Source organism: Sturnus vulgaris, chromosome 14 (assembly GCF_052056855.1).
Source record: "Sturnus vulgaris isolate bStuVul1 chromosome 14, bStuVul1.hap1, whole genome shotgun sequence".
NCBI lineage: Eukaryota > Metazoa > Chordata > Aves > Passeriformes > Sturnidae > Sturnus > Sturnus vulgaris.
This window is the reverse complement of record NC_142256.1, coordinates 3,674,703-3,700,518: the sequence shown is the minus strand read 5'-3', so window position 1 is coordinate 3,700,518 and position 25,816 is coordinate 3,674,703. Positions and strand designations below refer to the sequence as shown.

Sequence of the window (25,816 nt, the reverse complement as noted above, 5' to 3'; positions counted from 1 at the left end):
GTTGGAGTTTGGAGATTTCCTACAGCTTTATTATACATATTATATATATATATATATATTTATACATTTAGTCTCATTTGTGCAAAGTAAAAGCAATGCAATGATGTATTTTTAATCTCTTCTGTCATTTTAATCCTTGCTGGGTAAATTGTGGCAGTGCCTGTGAGGGTGGGGAGGCCCTGGAATAGAATTCCCAGATTTGCTGGGGCTGCCCCTGGATCCCTGGAAGTGTCCAAGGCCAGGCTGGAGCAGCCTGGGACAGTGGGAGGTGTCCCTGGAGAGTTTTTGGGTCTATTCCAACCCTAACCACAATTTTTTTTTTTTTTTTTTTGTGTATTACTGAACCAGCAAAATCCAATCTGCTGCTTTCACCCTTTCCAAAAGGCACAGGGAGGTGAAGAGGCAGATTTGGGGTGTCCCAAAGCAGGGACACTGATCCCAGCAGAATTCCTTGCAATTCCCTTGGAGCCAATCCCAGCTGCTGCTCCTCAAGAGCTGCTCATGGGCCAAAGCTGATATTTCAATGTTTGCTTCACACCAGGGCTGTGCTGAGAGCTGTCAGCATTCCCACAAATTCCCAATTCCCTAGGGAAGAGGCAGCCTAAACCCCTTTTTTTAAAAAAATTAATTATCCAATCCTTTTTAAACCACCCAAGCACGGCGTGTTTCTATTTCCATGTGTGATGTCACAGAGAAATGACAGATTTCTTGGGAGCAGCACTTGGAAGAAATCTTTTTTAAGCAAGTGATGGATGTAATATGAATAAATGTCATTGTTTTAGAAAGTAGGAACAGTGTGAAGGTGCCACCAGCCCCCTGCTCAAGTCACAGCTTGCTTGCAATTACCAGTACTGCCGTATGTATTTTTAAACAAGCTAAAATACTGTGATGATGCTGTAAACTTACCTCTGTAGGCAAAAAATATTCTATTTCAAAATGTCAGGATGAAGGATGTAAATGTTCTGAAAGTGCTATCAACAACAACAACAACAACAACAAAAAAAAGAATTTTCACAGAATATTCTAAAGGATTCTGTTACATGCTACAAATCTATTTTACAAGGGTATTTATGGATCATACAGCCTAGTCTGTGAGAACAGTACTATTTTATTACAGAATAAATAAATGAATAAATGAGCAGTGAATATCCATGCCCAGAAGGTGGAAAATGTTTGGGGTTTGGGGTTTTTTTTTAGTGCTCTGATCAATTTTTTAGGTGGTCTGGAAGATGGAATTCACTCCCCCTCGTCTCCCATCCACATCCTGCTGCTGTCAGTGCTGCCAAAGATCTTCAAAATCAATCGTGGAGGGAAAAAAAAAATTAATTAATTGCACGAAAACAATGCAAATGTGTCGTTGATAGGATCGATATCTGTTTGCCATCAGGAAAATCCAGAGCAGTGAGGAAAGCAGCCCTGGGGCAGGCAGGGCTGATCTGCACACACCCAGTGCCTTCCTCAGGGCCACAATCCCCAAAAATGTGAAAAAATCCCAGGCAGGAGGTGATAAAATGGCAGCTGGAAGAATGCAGGGAGATGGGGAAAGGCTGGAGGATGCAGAGCTGGCAGCACTGCAGCTCCTGCTGGAGGGTTTGGGGAAGGTTTGAGGGTTTTGGGGTTTTTTTTGGGGGTGCTGGGGCAGCTCCAGTTCCATGGAGCAAAACCTCGTCCTTGGTGCCACCAGCTGAACATTTTTTGTCAAGCTCCCAAAACCAATAAATGGGTTCAGCTCCTCTTCTTGGAAACTCATCAAATTGGCTGGGGTCAAAAATAAAACTAAAAAAACTACCCCAGGCTCACCCATATATAAATATATAAACACCCCAGGGGAATTTCTGAGGAGACACTGAGGGACCCCAGGGGAGCCTGGAGCATTTCAGATTTTTGTAAAACTTCAGAGGAAAGGTCCAGGATTAATGGAAGGAAGTCACAAAGATGCTCTGAGGGCTGGAGGAAAGGAAAAGGAAAAGGAAAAGGAAAAGGAAAAGGAAAAGGAAAAGGAAAAGGAAAAGGAAAAGGAAAAGGAAAAGGAAAAGGAAAAAAGGAAAAGGAAAAGGAAAAGGAAAGGTTCCTGTAGCTGAAGGGGACCTGCAGGGAAGATGGACACAGCTCCCAGCAGACCCTGTGCCCTCGGGACAGGGGAGAATGGTTTTACCTGCAGGAGGGCTGGTTTAGATCCCAGGAAGGTTTTTCCACTGGGGAGGCCCTGGAATAGAATTCCCAGATTTGCTGTGGCTGCTCCTGGACCCCTGGCAGTGTCCAAGGCCAGGCTGGAGCAGCTGGAATTGTGCATGGTGTCCCTGCCATGGCAGGGTGGCCTGGGTGGCCTTTGGTCTCTTCCAACTCAAAACTCTTTTATGATCCTACCCTGGACCAGGGGAACCACAAGAGATTTCCTCAGTAGCAGCAAATCCAGATTCAAATATCCCAGAATCACGGAATGGTTTGGCTTGAAGGGACCTTAAATCTCATCCAGGGCCACCTGAACGTTCAGCTTTGTTGCCAGCTCACATCCAGGGAAATTAATGAACTAAAACCTCATTCCCACCCAGAGCTGGGCCAGCAGTCTGTTGGGACTGAGATGGAAGTTGTTCCTAGAGATACAAATTCCCAGATCCTGAGAGATGGGTGGAAAGGAGATGAAGGGATGAGGGAGCCTGGGATGCTCCAGGCTGGAAAAGGTTGGGTTTTTATAAAGCCAGAGCAAATGAAAGGGAAATGCTGCAGTCCACGGGAAACTGATTGTAATGATAATTGGGGGAATGACAGTTTCTGCAAAGGGTCAGTGATCAAATCCAACATCCCCAAAGTGGGAATCAGCACACACAGAGCATGGAACAACTGAGGTGGGAGAAACCTTCTTTGTTAGCTCAGAGCAATGAACCCATCACATCAGCAACCATGCAGAAGATTAAATCATGCGACTCTGGGTGGCACAAAAACCACAAAGGCCAAGGTGCAGAGCCCTTTGAAGAGGCAGATTGATTTGTTTCCCAGCTCCTTTTCCCAAGGAATCCCTCCCTGAGCCACCCTGGAGGCTCCTTTTATGGCCCAGCAAGCACAAAGCAGGCAGCAGATGAGTCAATATTCCTTGACCAGAGTTTTGAGGTTTCTTTGGATCAAAAGAAAAATCTGCTGCTGGAGGGAGGAGCTCCTGGAAGGGGAAAAAGGAAGAAACATCACCCACCCTCTTTCCCACATCTTCCCTGGCAGAGTTTTGGATCTCCAGCCTTAAAAACTGCAGGATTAGAAAATAAATTATTTAAGGGTTCAGATCATTCATTCCATTGCATATCTCCAAGAGCTGCTGAAGAAAAACCACTCAGATCTCATTGCTGATAAAAGACTGAAACAAATGTAGTGAGCAGCAGGAAAATGCATCCAACAGCCATCAGCAAAATCTGCTTTGATTTTCCTGAGGACTTACCTGAGTTCTGTTTGTAACATTTATGCAAACAAACAAGAGCTGTGCAGGCACTGTGTGTGAGCAGGATGCTGCTCCACAGACAAATACTGTCAGACATAACCCAAATAACTCACAACTCAGGATTTACACAGAGGTTTGATGACAGCAGCTGCAAAGGAATTTCAGCAGCTCTAGAAAGCTTCTGTGTTCTGAAAACAAAACTACCAACATGTGCATGGAAGTCTCTTTTTGTGGGGCTGAGATCTGTGCTGTAAAATGACATTTTCTAAGGGTTCAGCTCCTGATCACCTCCTGTACACCTGACAGCCCTTCCAAGGCTCCACCTGAAATTCTGGGTGCTTTTCCCAGTGCCTGCAGACACTTCCAAAGGCTCAGGGAACCAGGGAGTGCAAAACCAGTGAGAAGCAGAGCTGGGGTATCCACAAAGAGATTGAATTTAAACATTTCTAAAGATTCCAGAGCACCAGGAAGGAACAAGCAGAGTTTATTCATTACCCAGGAGCTCTGCAGGGACAATTCAAAAAGGGGATGTTTTTTAGGGGAGTATTTTTGATGGATTATTAAAGCTGTTTGTAAGGAAAAGCAGCACTGGGTAACTCAGGGCTGGGCTCCCACCTGGGGCTTGACCTGCTCAGGATCCACTCCCAGGGAAATCACTCAGAGATTTTTAGATTTTTAAGCAGCAGAAGGCAAAACTTTGCTATCACTGCTGTTTATATCCCAGGATTTCCCTCCAGCTTTTCTGGGAAAGTGAGAACTAAACAGCCCTCAAGGACTCTGATAAACAGCACAGAGCACAAGCAGTGAAATACAAAGCCCAATTCAGCACCGAGGGGAAGAAAATGCAGCAGGGGGGGTTTGATCCTCTCTGCTTTGGCACCAAAACAGTCATTTCATCATTTTGAAAAATTAAAACAAATTCCAAAGTATTTCCTTATCCTTCTTATTCCAGTTTTAATCTGTTGGGTTTTTTTCTATCTTATATAGATTTCATGATTAATTTATTATAATTTCTCATCCCACTGGCATCCCCAGTCCTGCTGATTAATTTCTGTTACAGCCTCATTATTTCCCTTCTGTAAATACTGCATTTCATTTCACTGCTTTCTATAGTTAACTTGGCTTTTTGTCCTCCACCTGGGGCTCTCACTTTCAATTTACCATGAGACAGTGGGCAAAGACTGAGCTGAAATGCAGTAATTACACCTCCCTGGCCTGGCAAACAGAATCATTTATTTTCCTTATGGATGGAAGCAGCTCTGCAATCCCACAAAAAAACAATACTTCTGCCTTGCCAGATTAATAATGGAAACTCTTGGCTCCCTAGAATTTGAGAAACCTATGGAGATGAATCACAAAATATTGCAATATTTGCATTGAGGAAGGAGAAAGGGTTGAGTCACACCCCAGCCAGGCAGATCTGGTTCCACCTGCAGGAATATTCAAGCAGCACCCAATCCATCACTGCCAGAGCAGCTCAGATCCAAAAATCCTTGGAATTTTGGAGGTCACTGCCCACAGGAGGCTCTCCCAGCTCTTCACCCTCTGGAATTATGGCTGATTCTGGTTTTCCATTCCCTGATCCTTCAGCTTTTGCCACAAATCCTCTGAAGGTTTGGGAAGGCTCCTGAGGGCTTCTCCTAGAAGTGTGAGCATGTCCTGAAACAGAAAGGAAACATGGAATGATTCAGGATTGTATTCCTGTGATTTTTTCATGTATCAAACACCCAGGCCCTCAAAGCCTCATCCACACACTTTGGTGGGTTTGAAAGGATTCTCTTTAAAAACTCTGTCCAAAAATCAGGATTCTTCCCTAAGGAGGGATAGGGAAAAGAAAAGTGAAGCCTCACCTGAGACTGAAGCTCTAAAATCTCAGGTGTGGAGTGAGGAAGGGTCAAAACTCTTGGAGAGTGGCATTTTTAGGGGAAAAAAAAAGGAATGTGTGGTACAGCACAAACTCCCACCCTGCTCCATCAGGGAGAATCTGAATTAAAGATTCACTGCCAGGAATCAGGAGAATCTGAATTCCAGATTCACTGCCAGGAATCAGGAGAATCTGAATTCCAGATTCTTTCATTGCAGCACCTGTAAACTGTAGCATGATTTTTTTTTTTCCCACCAATCTTTTCTTACTCTGGAGTAAAGGTGTTCTTCCAATTTCTCTTGGATTAAAGCACTTTCCAGCAGATTTTTTTTGTGCCTGAGAAAGGCAGCCCTGGCCAGCTCTGCCTCCTTGTGCTGGCACTCAGGACATGTTGAAGTCTCGTGGATTTCAGCTTCTGTCACCTGCAAGAAGAAACTTTTGATGCCATGAGCAATGTCTGGCCTGGTAACTTTGAGAAAAAAAATAATAAAAATACACAGAGGTGCTGTCTAAAGGCAAAAATTGGCAGTGGTAAAATAATTGATAATCATAATTTCATCATCTATAAACGTTCCTATGCTCTGTGCAAAGCCTTAAACACCAAGCAGAGGGGTTATGATTGTAAATTATATTTATGTATTTTATAAATTAATCTGGAGTAATTAGTTCCAACATGCAGCTCTGAGCCAGAATCCAACCCAAACTCTGCAGTTCTGTCTGTAAGAGAATCAGAGCTACTCAGTGACTCCTAGGTTAGTTTATCCACCATGAAATCTCATTTAACAGCATTACACAAATCCCAGGCTTTGTGCTTTTATGAAATATCAATGGTTTTATCTGAGTTCACTGACACAGGATCCATCTGGCTCTATAAACACATTAAATTGCTACAAAAGCAGGGGAATCAACCCAAGAAATTCTCTGTCCCTTTTTCCCTGACTCCTCTGGATAAAAATGTTGTTGTGTGGAGCTGCAGACAGAACCAGAAGAGAAAATAAAGTTACTTTATTTATACTTTTCTTAGGGAATGCATTCCCACAATGTAAGATAAATAAAGAGGAAATAAAAATTCCATAAAATTTACAAGGTGGGTTAACATTATTAGAAATTTAAAAAGCAGATGGCTGAAATGTCAAAATTGTTTTAAAAGGCAGGAAGCCTGAGATAATTATCACACCAGAGCTGACTTTAAAATGTTATTTTTAGGTGCAGGGCTGAAGGGAGGAGCTGGGACATAAAACTCATCCTGTGGTGGGGAAAAACCACTGGGATGGTGACAAAAAAAAAGAGTTTTGAATCCCAGTTCAAAGGGATCTCATTTTAAAGATGAGACAGAGGCTTCTGAATCAGGGGCTGAGGTCAGCAAGATTTTCTTGGAACTGTTTTTATCAATATTATCTAATACCTAAGAAAGCTGGGAGCACAGGGAGCTTTTGTCTTTGGAATATTTCTAATCCTGGAGTCACAAAGAATTCACAATAAATAATATGCAGAATAATTTGATAAATAAATGGGACAAACACAAAATGAGAAAAAAAAAAGCTTTTTTCTTCAGTTGATCCAGGTCTTCTTGCAAAGGAAATGATGATCCTTGCCCAATCACACAAATCAGGATTTTATCAGCAGATAATATTTGATGATGATGATTTGCTACCAACAGTTCTACAGTGATTTTAAGAAATGAGAAGGATAAAATTTGGGATTTCAACCCAAATCCTCTTGCAGAGAGCCTGGCTAGATCCTGTTATTATGGTTTTTTTTTCTCCAGAATTGAGGGAAATCTCCCCCAGTACCTGTTTCACAGCCTGCCTGGTGTTTTCCAGCAGGATCCTGTTCAGCAGCTGGGCAGGAACATCACAACAATTTCCACTCTCACTTTTCCTTGCTGGCATCTTCCACTGCAGCTTCCTGCATTTCCCTGGCTGCTCCTGCTGCATCCTGCTGATCCTGCTGCTGCAGAAACTCCTGAGAGCATCCAGCTCCTCTGGGGAGAATGCAGGGATTGCTGCCAGGAAATCAACACCAAAGGAGCATCAGTGCCTGGGCCAGGGGAAGAGGAATTGTTGCTTTTTTAGTTCTGTGACCTCGTGTTAGTCAAGGCAAACACAAAGGCAGGGTCAGCAACAGCACAGCAGAATTTCAGCACAAATTGAAATGGGAAATGTAGGAACTGGAACAATAAATGGCTCTAAAACAGGCTCCAAAATCAGAATTTAAATCCAAATGTGGATGGGAACTTGCACAATAAATGGCTCTAAAACAGGCTCTAAAATCAGAATTTAAATCCAAACATGGATGAGAACTTGCACAATAAATGGCTCTAAAACAGACCCCAAAAGCAGAATTTAAACACCAATTTAAATGGGAATTGCAGGAACTTGCACAATCAATGGCTCTAAAACAGGCTCCAAAATCAAAATTTAAACATAAATGTGGATATGAACTTGCACAATAAATGGCTCTAAAATAGGCTCCAAAATCAGAATTTAAATCCAAACATGGATGGGAACTTGCACAATAAATGGCTCTGAAAGAGGCTCCAAAATTAAAATTTAAACATAAATGTGGATATGAACTTGCACAATAAATGGATCTGAAAGAGGCTCCAAAATCAGAATTTAAACATAAATGTGGATATGAACTTGCACAATAAATGGCTCTGAAACAGGCTCCAAAATCAGAATTTAAACATAAATGTGGATATGAACTTGCACAATAAATGGATCTGAAAGAGGCTCCAAAATTAAAATTTAAACATAAATGTGGATATGAACTTGCACAATAAATGGATCTGAAAGAGGCTCCAAAGATGGGAGGAAATAAAAAGCCAAAAGGTGAATGGCAAAGGATAAATAAATTAGCAAAGCAAGCAGTTAAACACTGTGACATTAAATAAACTGGCTGCCAGTAATACAGATTTAACATCTCACTACCTGAAATTGCAACTGGCTAAACCCAAATTAATTAATATTTCAGGAGATCTCTTCATCAATAACCCTAAGGAGCAATTTGGAAGAAAAATTAGAGGCAGTGTCCACTGAAGTGACTCTGAAACACCTCCAATAAATTCCACTGACTACAGAAAAGCAATTTATTTTTTTTTGGAGGAAATGCAATTGGAAAACACTTTTCCTCTCAAGCTTCAACAATCATTTCCTAAATTCTTTATAAGATCTTATTTTAAAGATATCATTCCCTCTTTGATCTTCTCTTATCCTTCCCAGTGGCATGCAGAAATAAATAAAATAGAGATTAGACTTCAGCTGGGCTGGGTTGGGATGGATTTACAACTTCATTCAGGGATTTTGGGGAGATTTTCCAGAGGCTCAGAGCACAATGAGGGCAGAATTTTATGGATTTCAGAATGAGATGGGGCTGGGTGAGGTGGAGACAAAACTCTCCAAGTTTCCAAGGCCAAATTTCCCCCAAATTCCAAATTTGATTCCAAAGTGTGGCAAATTCCTGCTGGGAGGTTGGGTGATATCCTTTCAACAATCCACATTCTGGTTTTTTCAGGATTAAATTCCATTTCCAGACATTCCAGTGGCACAACAAAAATCCTCAAAGTACAGAACAATGGGAATATAAAATTTCCCCTAAATTCCTGGGGATTTATTTAGTTCTGAGTGCACAAGAAAGAGTTGTGGAATTCTGCAAAGAAACTGAGCATCTCCTCAAAAATCCAATGTTTATCAAGAATAAGGGAATCCATAATTAAAACTAAACCAAGCAGGAATTTTTGAAATTTTGAAAGAATTTGTGGCTTCATGAACACCACGGAAAATAGGTTTAAGTGCAATTTTTAAACAATTAAAAAAAAAAAAAATCCTGCAATAGCTCAGGATTGAGCATCACAGAGCAATTTACTCCTCCTAAGAGGACAAGATAACAAAATGATTAAATGGAAAGGCATGGTGACAATTTATAGACAGATAAATAAGAATTAGCAAAATGAATTTTAATTAAAAAAAAAAATTAAATCTGAGGGAGTATTAAAAATATCTGAGTGGAAAGCACCATTTCAGTCATCAGGTGATTTTTCCTTCCAAGAATTGTGTGGAAAAGTGGAAATCAGGTGCCACTATTGGGTTTAATCACACTAATAAAATATTCCTGGCAGGTTCATTTATGCTGAACATAGAATGAATAAAAAAATTAAAAAGTTACCATTGTGAGGGGGGGGCAAAAAAAAAAAAAAGAACAAAAGCATTTTTTTCCAAGGGAGAAATAAAACACATCAGGTGCACTGAGCATTTAGTGACAGTTTAATATCAGTGAATAACTCACTTAAGCTTCCCCTGACATGCACAAGTGCAATTTTATTAAGAATTTTTTTTATTTTTTTTTTTTAATAAAGCAGAAATGCTGTGCTGCCACACCCACCCATCTGCACCTCCAGACTTCACAAGGAACACTGACAAAGGGAACAGCAATTTTTAAACCTCACTGCACGACTCAGTGCTGGAATTATTGCTTCATATGAACTCCTGTTTAACAGGGATTTCAGAAAGAATAAAAATTAGAGAGCAAGGACTGGAATTTTACTGAAAGAAACCCAAAAAATATGAGAAAAATTTGTATTTTACCTGAAATATTTTCACATTCACATCTCCCCAGGTGTGAAGGTTCACCTGCCCAGGGGATCTCAGCTCTTGCTTTGAGGCTTGGGTTTATTCTGAATTTTATTGAAACAAACCCAAAAATACTCCATGAAAAGTCTGTATTTTAAGTGAAATATTTCCACATTCACATCTCCTCAGGTGTGAAGGTTCACCTGCCCAGAGGATCTCAGCTCTTTCTTTGAGGCTTGGGTTTATTCTGAATTTTATTGAAACAAACCAAAAAAAACCATGAAAAATTTGTCTTTTACCTGAAATATTTCCACATTCAGATCCCCCCAGGCCTCTTCAGGATTTCAAATCCTGGAAGAATCCCATGGAAAAATTGTTTTATGGCCCAGCCATGGTAAAGAAAGAATTGTTTTGTGAGGTGCCAACAGAATTTCAGCATCACAAGATTACTAAGGAAGGATTTCCCATGGAGTAAAAGAAGAAAATCTTTTTGAGATTCCTTTTCCTTTCATGTTTAACTTTGATTTAATAGGAAAATTAGGGGGCATTGGGTTGTTATTATTCCCTACTAATGTTCTATTTTAAAGGAGATAAAAAATAAATAATCAATAATTGCTTTTCAGTAATGTTATGTGGAGCTGCACAGGTAAAACATCTCCATAATGACCTAAATTGATTTTTCCAGCCTGACCAGCAAGGAGCATGAGAAAGATCCCTGCAGGTGACACAGAGCTGAGAGAAATGACCTGAAATGTCAGGCTGGCCATCAAAAATTGGAATTTCAAGTGAATCAGCACAGTGAATCAGCCCAGAGTCACAACAACAACCTGGGCTGGCAGGACCTTAAAACTCATCCAGGGACACTTCACTGTCCCTGGCTGCTCCAAACCCCAACATCCAGCCTGGCCTTGGACAATTCCAGGGATTCAGGAGCAGCCACAGCTTCTCTGTGCCACGACCTGTCATCATTCCAGGGAATAATTACAGGAATAATTACAGGAATAATTACAGGAAAACAAAGAGGTGAAGCATTTCATGGAGACACATCCCAAAAGTGAGAGCAACCTGTGAGCACAGCAGCAGGCACCTGGATTTTCAGACACATCAAGCTGAAGAATTGCAGTTTGCTGAGTGCATTTTAAGGATGACTAACACGGAATAATCTCTGTGGAATTGAGAATTTATAGTCGTGGTGTGATGCATTTGCCTAATAACAGCTCGTGGAGCACACTGGGGTGGAGGGACAAAGACAAACTGATGACAATTTCTCACTTCTCCTGAGGCCAACGTGTTTTTCTTCTTTCTGCCCACAAAGAAAAGCATGAAAAAGAAAAATCACATTCTCCCACAGGCAAACCAGAACCTTTTTGCTCTCCCCATCACATTTAACCCTATTAGTAATAAGATGAGAAGGAAAAGTCTTGAGGCAATAAAACAAATCCTAATTCAGGGTACCCAGTGCACACAATTCACTGAGCTGAGTGTTCTGAGGGACTCACTGTGCAGCAATGGTGAGCTCATCTTCTGCATTAAAAAAAAAAAATAAATAAGTATCTCCAAGCTGCTAAAACAATACAAAATGTGGGGGTTACCAAGTGCTGAAGGATTAAATCCAAGAGAAGCATTTGTGGATATCAGAAGACAAAAATTGCTGTGCTTATTTAGGATAATATTCTGCAAAAAAAGAAGAAGTGCATGGCTAATCCTGATTGATTTGGGGCTAACATGGCTGGGTGCTGTGTTTGCAAGCAAAGAAAAAGCATAAAGTGTAATTTGTGCTCTTCATATGGATCACTGGAAGCACAGAACTTGCTGCTCCAGCCTCTGTGACCACTCTGACTCTCCCTCAAACACTGGCAACAGCAATTTTAAAACCTCACTGCACAACTCAGTGCTGGAGTTATTGCTTCATATGAACTCTTGTTTAACAGGGATTTCAGAAAGAATATAAATTAGGGAGCAAGGATTGGAATTTTACTGAAAGAAACCCAAAAAACCATGAGAAAATTTTGTATTTTACCTGAAATATTTCCACATTCACATCTCTCCAGGTGTGAAGGTTCACCTGCCCAGGGGATCTCAGCTCTGACTAATTCTGATTTATTTGAGGATAACATGGCTGGGTGCTGTGTTTGCATCACAGAAAAACAGGAACCAATATTTTGTGCTCTTCATATGGATCACTGGAAGCACCAATTTACCTCAGGCTTCTGTCTTTACTCAAGAGTCAGGATTAAAACACAGGAGATGAATTTTTGTGTGTTTGGACTTGATTGTTTATTAAATTTTATCTAAAGTACAGAGATTTTTGTAACACTTCCAGCTACCAACTAAAAGTGAGCAAATGGAGATGAATTTAGTTAGTTACAAGGTATTTTAAAGGTAAACAGTCCAGTAGAGAACTAACACTTACATTTTTTATAATTTTGACTAAATGACCAAACTTTTGGGAGGAGGAAAGGAGCTATGCCCAAGAATTTCCATCTTGTCCCATAATTATTACTATAAATTAAAAACTCCCATATTCCAAAGCCTTCACCACTTGACACCACACACTTTTATTGAATTTCACACCTGTGATTTTAACTCCATCACCTCCATTTGAAGCTTTTTCCAAGGGCTCAAGTCCTCAAATCCCAGAAATCCCAGGTTTGTGGGTTCCAACACCCCAGCACTGACTGACCACTGTGGGGAAGGAGCTCTGCACTTCCCAAAAGCCCAGAAATGACCTGAGGTGGTTTTTTTTTTTAGGATAAATGGGTGCTTTGAGCACAAATGCCATGCCACAAAGCACCCATGGATCTCCTGGTTCATCATTCTTCCAGTGACCTTCAAAAACTCCAGGTTTGCTCACTTCCCACCAACATTGAGGAAGATTCCCCTTCTGCTCCCATTATTTTTTTGCTCAATTACAGCTTTCTTGCTCTTTTTTCTTAATTAAAAATAGCATCTCTGACCCACTTTTTTGACAGGTTTTAGCAGGGCTTGCATGCCACCATCTGCTCTCACAGTTCCTTGCAGAAGCAATACATGGAAAGGGATTTTTCCTTCCTCCTTTGCCTTCTCCTCCTCCTCCTCCCCACACTCCAGCATTATTTGGGCAAAGCTGCTCCATTGTTCCTGCCAAAATCGGTGCCCTGCTGCCTCCCTCAGCTTGGGAAAGGAACTAAAACAGGGCAAAGAAATCATTCAATTATCAATACTGTTGATTAACAGGGGGAAAAAAAACATTTCACAAAATAAATTCCAATGTCATGCTTATACCAGAGGGAAAAATGCCCAAATTTCCTCAACAGCTGGAGAGGAAAAAACTGAATTAAATTCAACAATTAAATGTCCAATATGGGGACATTTTCAATGTTCTTTTCCAGGTTTTGTGGTAATGCATCACCAGGATAATGTCACTACATGGGGGGAGCATCGAAGCCATGTGTGATATGGGAGACAAACTGCTCTCCAAGAAAGCATAAAAGACAAACTTTGTATTTAATTACTTGGCTAATTAAGCCAGGCTAATTAGCTAGCTTAATTTAATAGCCTGTGTATAAAATTTAAGTCAAGTTTACACCTCCTTCCAAAAGGAACAATTAAAACCTCTGCTGAAGTTACCAAACTCACCAGCAGGAGCTGTGATGGCAAATTTGTCTGGCCTAATCCCAGTGTCTTTATTTTTCACATCCATCCATTTTCCTGTGGCAGCTCTTTCCACAGCTTCAGACTCCTCCTCTGCAAGGAAAAAAAAGGCAACTTTGGAGCACACGTTGTGAGGAAAGCAAAGTGGGAGGCAAATAATTCTCCACCTGAATGTGCCAGTTCTTCCTGCTGAGGGAGGAGAAACCCTGAGCCACAGAAATACCCCAGATCTCAGCTTGTTTTATCTCTCATCTGATGCAGCTTTTACCTGAAGGATTTCCACATTCAAATCTCCCCAGGTGTGAAGGTTCACCTGCCCAGGGGATCTCAGCTCTTGCTTTGAGGCTTGGGTTTATTCTGAATTTTACTGAAACAAACCCAAAAAAAACCATGAGAAAAGTTTGTCTTTTACCTGAAGTATTTCCACATTAAGATCTTCCCCCCAGCCCTCTTCAGGATTTCAAATCCTGGAAGTATCACATGGAAAAACTGTTTTATGGCCCAGCCATGGTAAAAAGAAGAGAGAATTGTTTTGTAAGGTGCCAACAGAATTTCAGCATCACAAGATTACCAAGGAAGGATTTCCCATGGAGCTGTCTGAAGCAGGGATCAGCACTTTGCAGGAACACTGTATGCAATTTTCACACGTTTCTTTTTGCTGATTCAAGGCCTCCCTGCACTTTCTGAAGCTGTGAAACACAGGCCTCGAGCAGGGAGAGCTCTGCATACCTGCAGGACTTTGGCCTGCCTGTGATGATGAGCTTCCCAAATCCTCTGTGCAACACCAGCATCTTGCTTGGCTCTCCTCTTCCTCACTGAAGGACTCAAAGGTGTCTCCTGAATAATCCAAAGCAGAATTGCTGTGACTCTGGCTCATCCCCAGCCCCTTCTCACAGCTCTCTGCCATGGAGCAGCACTGCAAATAAAAATAATAACAAAAATAGGTCAGATTCACAGGTTTATTTACAGCAGCATGGAATATACATTGAGATCTTCCAGCCACATCACACCTGATTTAACCACCACAACAGGAGGGAAAAATCACAGCTCTGCTGTGACCAAGCCAAAGCACGAATTAGTTCAGATCCACAGGATAAATGTACAGTATCAATTAGCACTGAATATTAGCTGTGAAATCTGAGCAGCATTCCTTACAAATCTGTTGTGCATTACAGAAACGCTTGGATAAAAATCTTCATTTAAAAAAAAAAATTAAATGCAAATTTTCCCCTTTCTAGTACCTGAAAGGAACTTCCAGGAAAGATGAGGTAAGGCTGTTTAGAACAGCAGGCAATGATGAGACAAGGGGGAACGAGTTGAAATGGAAAGAGCATGGTTAGAAGAGATAGTGGGGAAAAAAAACCCTTCCACCATCCCAGGGGAAAAGAAACCTTCCAGTATCTCAGGGAAAAAAAACCTTACATTGTCCCTGGGAGGAAATCTTCCAGTATCCCACGGGAAAAAAAACAAACCTTCCACCATCCCAGGCTGCTCCAGCCTGGCCTTGGGCACTGCCAGGGATCCAGGGGCAGCCACAGCAAATCTGGGAATTCCATCCCAGCCAGGAATTCCTAAATTCCCAACAATCCAGCGCTGCCCTGGGGCAGTGGGAGCCATTCCCCGTGTCCTGTCCCTCCATCCCTTGTCCCTCCATGTCTCCTGGATCTCTGTTATTCCCTGAGGGCTCCATCCCGGAGCGGCCCCGCGGCCTCCCCAGGCCCCGCTCCCTCAGCTCCGTGCCCGCCCCTCACGGCTCCAGGAGCCGCCCTGCATTCCCCTCCCTCCTTTTTTCCCCTCATGGACGAGCTCCCAGAGCCATTTTTCCTCCTCTTTTCCCTCACGGACGGGCTCCAGGAGCCATTTTTTCTTTCTCCGGAGCTCGTTCCTTACCGCGGCCCGGCGGCCCCGGGCGCTGAGGGCGGAGCGGGGCGGGGAGCGCGGGCGGGCCCGGCTGAGGCGAAAATCCGGCCCTAAAATAGTCCCGGTTTTATAGGATCGATGTTCTGGGATATAGGATTGGTGTTGTCAGGAAAATTAACCCGCAAACACCAGAGATTTATGTCCAAAAAAGAGACAGAGGAGTCCTTTTACTTTATTGAATAAAGGAGAGGCCGTGGGGCTTCCCCCTGGGGTTTCTCAAAATTTTGAGGACTCGCCTCCGTTTTTATCCCAATTTCCCTCTCTCTTTCCCCATGAACTGAGGTACTTGAGAGCTCCAGATTCCCAAACCCTGATCCCTGAGATTCCCCTCTAATGTACAACCCTCCCTTTTAATTTTTTTTTTTCTTACGGAATTTTTCCCCATTGCTTCTTTCACCTTTCAATATCCAATTTCATTTATTAGCAAACCTCCAGTTTGTCTGTAAAGGCAAATCCATCATTCCTCTCACTGTTGTGGGTTTGTAGGATTTATATTAGGAGTTTATAGGATTTATATTAGGAGTTTGTAGGATTTATATTAGGGGTTTATAGGATTGGTGTTGTAATTTTTTTTAATCCAGACCAGGATCAGGGCAAGACACGTGTGAAAAACAAGGTTCTCTTTCCTGATAAATGTTAAAAGGTTTAATAAAAGAAAATAAGAGACAAGCAATAAAACAAAAGGTTATAAAGGTGCTGAGCCTTTAGCCAAGAGCACACACAAATTCAAAAAACATTTCTTTAAATGCATCAACTTGTTGCATATTCATGGCCCTTCATGCATTATTCAAAATCATCCCCCTCTAACCTGTAAATCAGTATTTTTAAATGGAAGATCAATAAATTCCTTCCCTGGGGTTCTGGTGTGTCACCAATAATTCAAGAATGTGAAGGATTTCCTGATTATTATTTTTTTTACCATTCCCTGAGTTATTTACATGAACAAAAGCTTTTTACATTGCCATGTTTTAGTTACATGGACAAAAGCTTTTTACATCACCATGTTATAATCCAAGAAAAAAAATATATCTATTTATCACACTACTATTTCTAAGTTTTGTTAATAGCAGAACTAAAAGAAACTATATTCATACAGCAAAGTTTTTCAACATTATAGTATTCATTTTAATATTTGTGAAAAGCCCAATAATATAAAATGTACTTATATGTCAAAAAACATTTTAAAGGGCTGGCCCGAGGTGTGACAGCAGCTTCTGTTAAAAACATCACAGGTCAGCTTTGCCAGAAGGACAGAAGAGCCAAGAGAAACACCAGGGCATTTTTAAATTGCTTTTTTTACCTTTAGGACAGTGTATTACACTTGAGAAGATGAATGCAGGTGGCCTCGGATGCGACATTTCATGGAAATCAAATGCAAAAAGTATTCCAGGGCATGAAATCCTCCCATGTTTCCAGCTCCAATTTCCATAGGTTTTTACACCATGATAAAAGCAACTCTTCTGTATCCTGAGATTGTGCTTTAAAATTGCTGTTTCAGGTTAGCTAATACCAGGGGGTTTTTTTGTTTTATTTTCTTTCAGTGAAGTGTTTCTTGGCAAGAAAAGCTGATTTTTCAGTCCTGGGACGCTGAGTGTGTTGTCTGTCACTGGGGTTTTCTGTTTTATCCTGAGTTTGGAGTGCCTGGCCAAAGGACAGAGATTTTGTGTTTCCTCACACTTGATGAAGTGCAGCAGAAATGATCCCGTGTCTCTTGGAGCAGAGAATTCTGTGCTGATCTCTACATTTAATATAAAGAAAGATTGGCCAGCATGAGGTGGATGCAGGAGAGAAATAAATGCTTTGATGCAGGGGTGGAAATAAACAGCTCTGCCCACACATTGTTCAACTTTTAAATTCAGTTGTTTGCTGAGTGGGCTGCTCAGGGCTGGCCATTTTCTTGTAGTTAACTGCAAGAAATGAAAATAATTTATGTGGGATGAGCATTTCTTTTACTTTTTCTGCCCATACAAACGAGAGCAGTGATCAGAGGGGGTGTGTGAGTGGAAGGGCAATTATCCCAATGCCAGGAGCTCATGGGGGCAGAAATTCTGGAATTCTGGATCAGCCAAACCTGCCTCGTGTCCTAAACCAAGCAGGCTGAGGGAAATCAGGATCTGGAAAATAAAGAGAGAGATTTCCATGCTCTGGGTTATAAACCATGGCTGGGAGAAACATCACCTTTTTCTTTAAAATTCTCATCAACATGCACAGAGAATAACACACAATAACTGAGAATAACCCAGATCCCCACAGCTCCCACTAAATGCTTTGATTATTTATCATTGCCCATTTTTTATGGAAACAGTTGACATTAGATTATTACTGACCTGGGTGGTATTTGATTTTTTTTCCCCTGGGGGTTAAAGACTTTGTAGTTTCCTGTTCTAGGTCCTTTTTAAAATTCATTTTAGAGCATGAAAAATATATTGTTCCGTCAAGTTTATTTCTCTGACATTTATTCAGTGCAGAGTGTGATCCTAATATTAAAGGTTTTTCATTTGAAGCTTGGGATACAGACAAGGCTTTTCTGTGTTTTTCCCTAAAACAGGACATTTCATCTCTGCCTGGGAAGTTAATATGTTGGAACAGCATAATTATTTGAAGGAGTATTTGTTTTTTGAGGATTTATGGGTGATATTAGATGGCTCAGCCCAGTTGTGTCACAAAGTATTAAGGTTTCTGCCTGCTCAAGTCATGGAGCTGGGCCTATATAGAGCCATAAATAAGATTGTGGGAGAGCCAGTGACAGATTCTGACTCCAGCTCAACTCTTTATCACATGTTATATTAAATTTAAACACAATTGTTGAATTCCTTGCTGCGGGCAAACGCTTTTTGATGTCTCCTTCTATTCAAGTTGTAATTTCCCTTTTAGAAACTCACTCTTTGCCAGGTGTGTTTCTCAAATAATCAGCCTCTCATTAATGATGCCAGCAGAATTAATTGGGCTGTCACCACGAGGTTGGGAATCCAGTTGGGAATGATGGGGTGAGGCCAATGGAATTAAACACATTTTGATTTTTTGATTGTGGGGCTCAATAACGAGATGCTCATGGGCATTATTCTGTAGGAAAGGGCAGTTTCAGGCTGGAACATTTTTTTTTTTTTAAACTCTGGAAATACAAAGGACAAACACAAGAGCTCTTTGGAAATTTGAAAGCATTTGTTGACAATTTAAGATACAGTCAAGGTTTTCCTCTTTATCAGCACAGAAAGTACTGCCAAGGAGCCCCCAGACACCATAAATCATCCAGGAGAGTGCAGAGGCTGAGAAGATTACAAAAGGAAATGCTCTGGGGCAGGCAGCACCCTGAGAAATCATTGTTTAGGACCTGCTGGATTTCCAAGGGTCATTTCAGCTGCCATTAACTCCCATCCCTAATTAGAAAATGGATTGATCTTTGCCTCAAGTTGCTGGAGACTGGCAGGTGTCCCTGGCAGATCAGAGCTCTGCATACAAATGAGATGGTGAACGTGTCCACTGAGCTTCAGACAGGGGAAATAATAATTAAAAAAAAAATCAAATCCATATTTGTGGGCAGCTGTTGTTAATTATGCTCTGGTGTTGGTGTGGGAAACAACATTCCAGCCAGGCAAGGCCATGCTCTGCCTTCCTGATTTTCCTCCTGCTTTCAGCTGGATAAATATCCTTCCCCACCCTGGCCTAAGGTGGGAAAGCACATTTTTATTTTCCTCCTTTGGTGCCTGCAAGCTGCAGATTTCCTCGGGAGTCCTCTCTTCTTACAGGAGCGAGAATTTCAATAATCCAGCAGGAAAACATCTGAAAATGTGATAAAGTTCCATTAGGCAGCATTATCAAATCTCCATTCACAGAGATAAATAGAATTTCTATGGGAGCATCCAGGTCCTCACCAGACACTGAATTTTTAAATTACATCTTCCCCAACACCCTTAATCTTTTGTGCCTGAATAAATCAGTGCTGCTTTACAACAGCAACCTGGAAAAAAATGCCCAAATCCTGCTGCTGCCAGGGCCACCCAGAGGGGTTGGCTCTGAGCTCAGTTTGGTTTCCTGTCTGCAGGTTTGCATCAGTTCTTTTTAGGGAATTATTGTACAGAGTTATTGGGGAGCAGTGGTTTTTCCTTGTTTTTCCAAGGAATGTTACAGCCTGACCATAACATTAATTCATGGCAAAGAGGAGAATCAGAAACCCATCTAGTGAAGCCTTGAGATTCCCTTCCTTTTCTTCTCTCCTTTTATTATTTCTGATTGTGATTAATGATTTCCCATTAATGATGGCCCATCCTGCTGAATTCCCAGAGCACTGCTGTGGGAAGAGCTTCCAAAGGGATCAGCAAAGGCATCCCATGCTCTGGGCAGATCAATACTGGATTTATTAATCTGTTTGCTTTGGTAATAGTTTGATTCTTTTGGGAATCTTTCAGGATTGGCTTCAAACCAATGAGTTATTTTGGATTTCAGCAAATGCCTTAATTTAGAAATTGCAGCTTTTCAATACAGACTCTGTGTTTAACCTAAAAACCACAGAATTTATTTATTTGTTTGTTGATTTATTTGTTCCTCAGCCAATTTGTTGCAGTACTGAAGTGCCCTACACATTCTGTGGGTCATACAAGGGATTTTCTATTTTCCTTTCCAGTCCTTTGCTGGAATATTGTTTCTACTGGAGAACCTGGATTGATTTTATAGTTCAGAGGATTTTTATAATCTATTCTGAGCTTCAGCTCATTTCTGAGCAATCTCATGGTCCTGGAGGAAGGAACATCAACATTGCCCTGAGCATTTTCCTTCTGGGAAGGAGGTGACCTGTTTTGAGTGATTGTATTTTTGGGGAAAGAACTTCTCCCTTCATTTTCTGGGACTGTTTGATAACTCAGAAAATAAACATTAATTTGAAGTTTGCCCACCAGTTTGTGCCACTTTTGTGTGTAGATATTTGAGGACTTCAGCATCCTAATCTGAGGCAGTTCTCCTCAATAAATGATAGCCTCTATAATCTTAAATTTTATTTGTGGACCAGGCAAATTCCTTGGTGCTTTCTGGAAAATTCTTCAGGTTTCTGTGCTGAGTAATGCTGCAGCTACTGAGTAAACCTGTCCTCCCCTCTGCTTCTAAAGAAAACAACTGTAAAATTGTTAACTCTCAACTCCCATTAATAGAATGGCCCTCAGGTGTCAATTTTGGTCCCAAATTATTTCAGGCTTTTAAGAGTTCCTATTAGACTTATGAGCATGCAGATGTCTAAAATGGCCCTAAAACCCAATTAAGGGTACAAATGGGAACACGATTTGTACTGACTCATGTAATTTTGAAGAACATTTAAAACATTGATTACTTTCCAAAGACAAGGAAAATAAGGATGAGTGCTGGGAAATCAAAGGAATGAAGAGTAAATGACTCCTGTGAGGTCGCAGTGACAGCCTGGATTCTCACTGGGGCACTTCTTGCTGTGACAGACACATCTTGTCATTCATTATTAACCTTTGATCGTGTAAAATTATCTCATTGCTTGTGGTGTCATTTGGAGTGAATCACCTTTCTCATCCTCACGATGAGAACTCCACAAGTCCTGTGCTTTTCCCCTCAAGTTTCCTGAGCTCACTGGTGGATATTGATGAAATAATCGTGCTCCTTTTGAGTGGCTGAGCCACCCACAGTGGGAGAAGATTGATGGGAAGGAACTGGCAGTGAGTTTGGAGGAATTCCAGATTCCCAGATGTGGGATGAAGGGGATTTCAGAGTGCAGAGCCTCCCAAAAGCTGCCACTGAAGGTTTCATGGGAAGCACAGAGATCCCTCATGTCTGTTTGAGATCCTTGAGCCCAGCCCAGCTCAGGATCCTCCCAGCTGGGATCACACGGATCTCTGCTGGCAGGGCTGGGAGAAGGAGGAAAAAGGGAGGAAATCAAGGCCAGGAGTTTTGTGTTTGAGACATTCAGCTGAAGGTTCCTGCTCTGCTTGGGGCTATGCAGGGGGAGCAGAGGCTGATTCCCTCTGACCCCATCCAGAGCTCAGATTCCCTGAATTCTGCATTCCCTGATTCCCTCTGACTCCATCCAGAGCTCAGATTCCCTGAATTCTGCATTCCTGATTCCCTCTGACTCCATCCAGAGCTCAGATTCCCTGAATTCTGCATTCCTGATTCCCTCTGACTCCATCCAGAGTTCAGATTCCCTGAATTCTGCATTCCCTGATTCCCTCTGACTCCATCCAGAGCTCAGATTCCCTGAATTCTGCATTCCCTGATTCCCTCTGACTCCATCCAGAGCTCAGATTCCCTGAATTCTGCATTCCTGATTCCCTCTGTCTCCATCCACAGCTCAGATTCCCTGAATTCTGCATTCCCTGATTCCCTCTGACTCCATCCAGAGCTCAGATTCCCTGAATTCTGCATTCCTGATTCCCTCTGTCTCCATCCACAGCTCAGATTCCCTGAATTCTGCATTCCCTGATTCCCTCTGACTCCATCCAGAGCTCAGATTTCCTGAATTCTGCATTCCCTGATTCCCTCTGACTCCATCCAGAGCTCAGATTCCCTGAATTCTGCATTCCTGATTCCCTCTGACTCCATCCAGAGCTCAGATTCCCTGAATTCTGCATTCCCTGATTCCCTCTGACTCCATCCAGAGCTCAGATTCCCTGAATTCTGCATTCCCTGATTCCCTCTGACTCCATCCAGAGTTCAGATTCCCTGAATTCTGCATTCCCTGATTCCCTCTGACTCCATCCAGAGGCATCACCCAGATTTCCTGAGCCCTGCATTCCCAACCTCCCTCCCTGAGATCTGCCAGCCCAGATCCTCATCCTCAATTGCCACTGAACCTTCTGGAGCTGTTTATTGAATTTGTGGAAGTATCAGAAAAGCACTAAACCCACAGACTGGGCTCAGCCCTGGTGTGTACTCTGGAGTAAATCACCCCATCTCATGCCAGGAGACCAAGGCTCCAGCAGAAAAGGAACTTGATGATCTGATTCTAATTAGTTTCTTGATTTAATGGCAGTAATTTTACTTTCATGGTGGTTGTCATTGCCCCAGCTAGCAGGGATAATAGACTTGGTTTCCTCCAAGGTTCATTTCTGATGCAGCCTCTATTGAATCTTAAGCAATAACAAGCAGAAGCCCACAGTTACTTCGAAATTATGGGATTTTGGTGGTTAAAAATGTCCTGTTCTCTCACCTGAGCTGTTGACTGGGAATTGGCAGTGTAAGAAAATGAACAGTCATAAAATTAAAATATAGCTTGAGTCGACTCCATTTCCTTCCAAGATGATCTTTTTGTTTCCTTGCTGATTGAAACACCTGCAAGTTAAAGTCCTCATGAAACCAGAAACGGGCAAATAAAAATTTTAAGGAAATTAAACAGCATGGGATGGGATGTGTTTACACCAGTAGAAAACCAGAATGACTCCACAGAAGATAATTAAAAACAAGGGAAATAAATGGTCTGATCTTAATGACCTAATGGATGAAATGTCGTTAAAGTAACATTTAAAGTGAACCAAAAATGCTGTCAAAAATGACACCTGAGCTGCAGAACTATCAAAACTTGTGGCTTTAATTATTTTATTTTCCTTTTTAACTCGTAAAAATGTCACTCTCCACAGCTGGATTGGAACAGGATGAGGGATCTTTGCTTTTCCCCCTCTGTGATTTGCACAATCCACGGATGGATTCAGCTGGGGAAAGCTGTCTGAAGGTTTTGCCTGGTTTGAACTCCTTGCCAAGCTTTATTCCCTTCATTAAGGGTAATTCTACATCCCCCTGCATTTGTCCTGCATTAAATGGGGGACAACAATAATAATCCCATTTTTATTTCTTGCACTTATTTACCTTTCTGAATTCTTCAAGGCAAGGAATGCTTCCAGCTCTGAGGCCTTGAGCTCTGCAATTCCTCATGCACAGAACACCTGCTGACTCCTGTGATAACTCAAAAGCCTCTGCTGGATTGTTCGTGAATTTTGAAAAGCAAAAGACATTCACAGACCTCTCTTAGTTATGAATAATAATAATCCAGGCTCTGATCCACTCCATACTTATTTATGTGTTAGGGTGTCTCCATATGTGTTGTGCCTTGAGAACAGTTTATTAAAGAAAAGCCAAATTGATTCAATGCTGCATTTTCTGTGTTGCTGCTGGAATGTTTGAAGTAAAATACTTGTAAAGAATGTACAAAGGTGCATTTTGAATGAAAATATGTAAATGGAGAAAACACACACTGGAGAGTGCTGGTTGTTTGAATTAAAACATGAAGTGTGAAGTATTTCTGTTCTGTCAGGAACTTGTGCTCAAATCTTCTGGAAGATTCACAGATCCTGAGCATGTTCCCATCCTGTACTGCCACAAACACACAGAATTAATTTGTAGAGTGCAGAGCTTTTCTGTTTGCAGAGCTCTGCAATGGATTATCCTGAAGTCCAGATCAGAACCACAACGAAGAACAAATCACAGTCAGAGCAGAGATCGAGATATTAAATCCATAATTCAGCCCCCAAGCTGACAGAGCAGGGTGAGCCAGGGAAGCTGTGGCTTGGTTTGCAAGACAGATGTTTGTTAGGAAAGGCAGGAGCCCTGTTTAAAATGGAGAATGTAAACCCCTTCCCTCCAAATTATTATCATTTTGAAATTAAGGGGCTCTCAGGCAAAGCTGTGGGAACAGGAATAACAGTTCTTTGCCAGGAAAATGCCAATAGCAATGCAGTATTGCAGAGAACAAACCCAGAGCAGGGGCAGAGGGAGAATCCAAGGTGCCCCCGTCAGTCAGTCAGGGTTGGTGCAGTCCCATTCCATGGTGGCTGCATCCTCCTGCAGTGACAGATGTGGTTCTGCTGGAGCAGGGCTCCTGCACAAGGTGCACTTTTCCTCCAAAGCTGCAGGGATGATGTGCAAGGCTCTGGTTTTCCTCTGGGATGCAGTGGGAAAAGGCTGCTCTGCTGTTCCAAATCTCCCCTTTGATCTGGGTAGGAAATGCTCGGCTCCTGCCCTGGCTGGAGCATCTCCCAATGGGATGATGGAATTTGATCAGCCCTGCCCTGGGACTGCATGGCCATGAACAGGAGAGATCTCCTGGAGGGAGGATGGGCTGTGGGCAAGAGAAAGAACACTGCAACAGCTGGGTGAACAGCTGGAACATGAACAGCAGAGATCCCCACAGAGATCAGGATCACTGCCACAGCTGGGTGAACAGCTGGAACATGAACAGCAGAGATCCCCACAGAGATCAGGATCACTGCCCTGGTGACAGAATCCAAACTTTTGGTCACATCCTGCATTGCAACCTCAGACCCTGTGGCACCATTAGCAAGGAACAGGAGCAGTTCTGGGTGGTGAAATGCATTCCAACCCAAAAAAAAATTGCTTGTCCTTGCAGCAGGGCCTTGGCAGCAGCAAGGAGCATCAAACACCAGCCTGGTGTCTAAAACCTCAGAAATCCAGATACAGCCAACTTGAACTCAGTTGGGAGAATCCCAGGAACTGCTGGAGTTTTATTAAAACTTAAAAGCCAGGCTGTTGTTTCAACTTCCTTCCCTTCCCTCCCCAAATAAAGGAAATAATTAGTAGAACCCCTCTAAAGCCAGGGCTTTTCTGATGTGAAGGAAATCAGAGATATCAGAATGCTTCCAAAGCCTTCAGCATCCTTCTTCCCACCAAGAAAGGTAAATTCTGTGACATAAAATCCCTCCTCCCTGAGCTTCATCTCTGCCTGTCTCCAGCTGGATGCTCACAGGAGCTCCTGGGTAATTTATTCAGTCAAATGTGCATTTAAGGCTTCAATTGCTTCTTTGAGGTAGAGCCCCCTCATTCTGGATTTCACAGAGAAACAATAGAGAACTGAAGATGTAAAATTGAGTATTGCTTTTAAATTTTCTTTTTTTTTTCTTGCTAGGGTTGGGATTAAAGGCATGAGAGATGGAATTTCGTGTTCAGGCTCAGATGTTTATTCATTTTTATTTATGTTACAGTGAGTGCTACAGCACTTTTAGCTAACATGGTGAAATGTATTTCGTTTGTTACAAGGTTTTTTAAGGCTTAATTGTCTAATTAAGAACTAACACTTCAATTATTTTTACTTTTGACTCAATGACCAAATATTTAATTATAGAAGTGCCACCTATACCCAAAAAGAAGGACAAGATAGAAAACCTCCACCCTAAAACTTCTATTTTTTTTCCTACTTATTACTATATTTTGAAACCCCAAATTCCAAACCCTTCACCATGTGACATTACACATTTCTATTCAATCAAACTACACACCAGTGATTCTAGTTCTTTCATTTAATTTTTGAAGCTTTCTCCAAGGCTTCAGGTCAAAAGCTGTGTTCTTTTGAGGGTCAGTGCCTGACAGGACAGAAAACCCAAAATTCTCAGTTTCGAGGGTTCCAACAACTGAGTGCTTAAAAAAAGCACTTTTAAAACTCTG

General features: G+C 41.8%; 1 protein-coding gene across 1 annotated transcript; it reads right to left on the bottom strand.

Moving 5' to 3' along the window:
- Positions 1–1,088: 1,088 nt before the first annotated feature.
- Positions 1,089–15,413, bottom strand: C14H8orf48 (chromosome 14 C8orf48 homolog). Its single transcript, XM_088173018.1, has 8 exons — positions 15,386–15,413; positions 14,737–14,769; positions 14,225–14,411; positions 13,764–13,862; positions 13,481–13,588; positions 7,085–7,296; positions 5,561–5,713; positions 1,089–5,086 (listed from the first exon to the last, which is right to left on the bottom strand). The coding sequence occupies exons 3-8, from the start codon at positions 14,400–14,402 to the stop codon at positions 4,979–4,981; spliced, it is 858 nt and encodes a 285-aa protein (XP_088029144.1). The 5' UTR covers positions 14,403–14,411; positions 14,737–14,769; positions 15,386–15,413; the 3' UTR covers positions 1,089–4,978.
- Between the last annotated feature and the right edge of the window lie 10,403 nt (positions 15,414–25,816).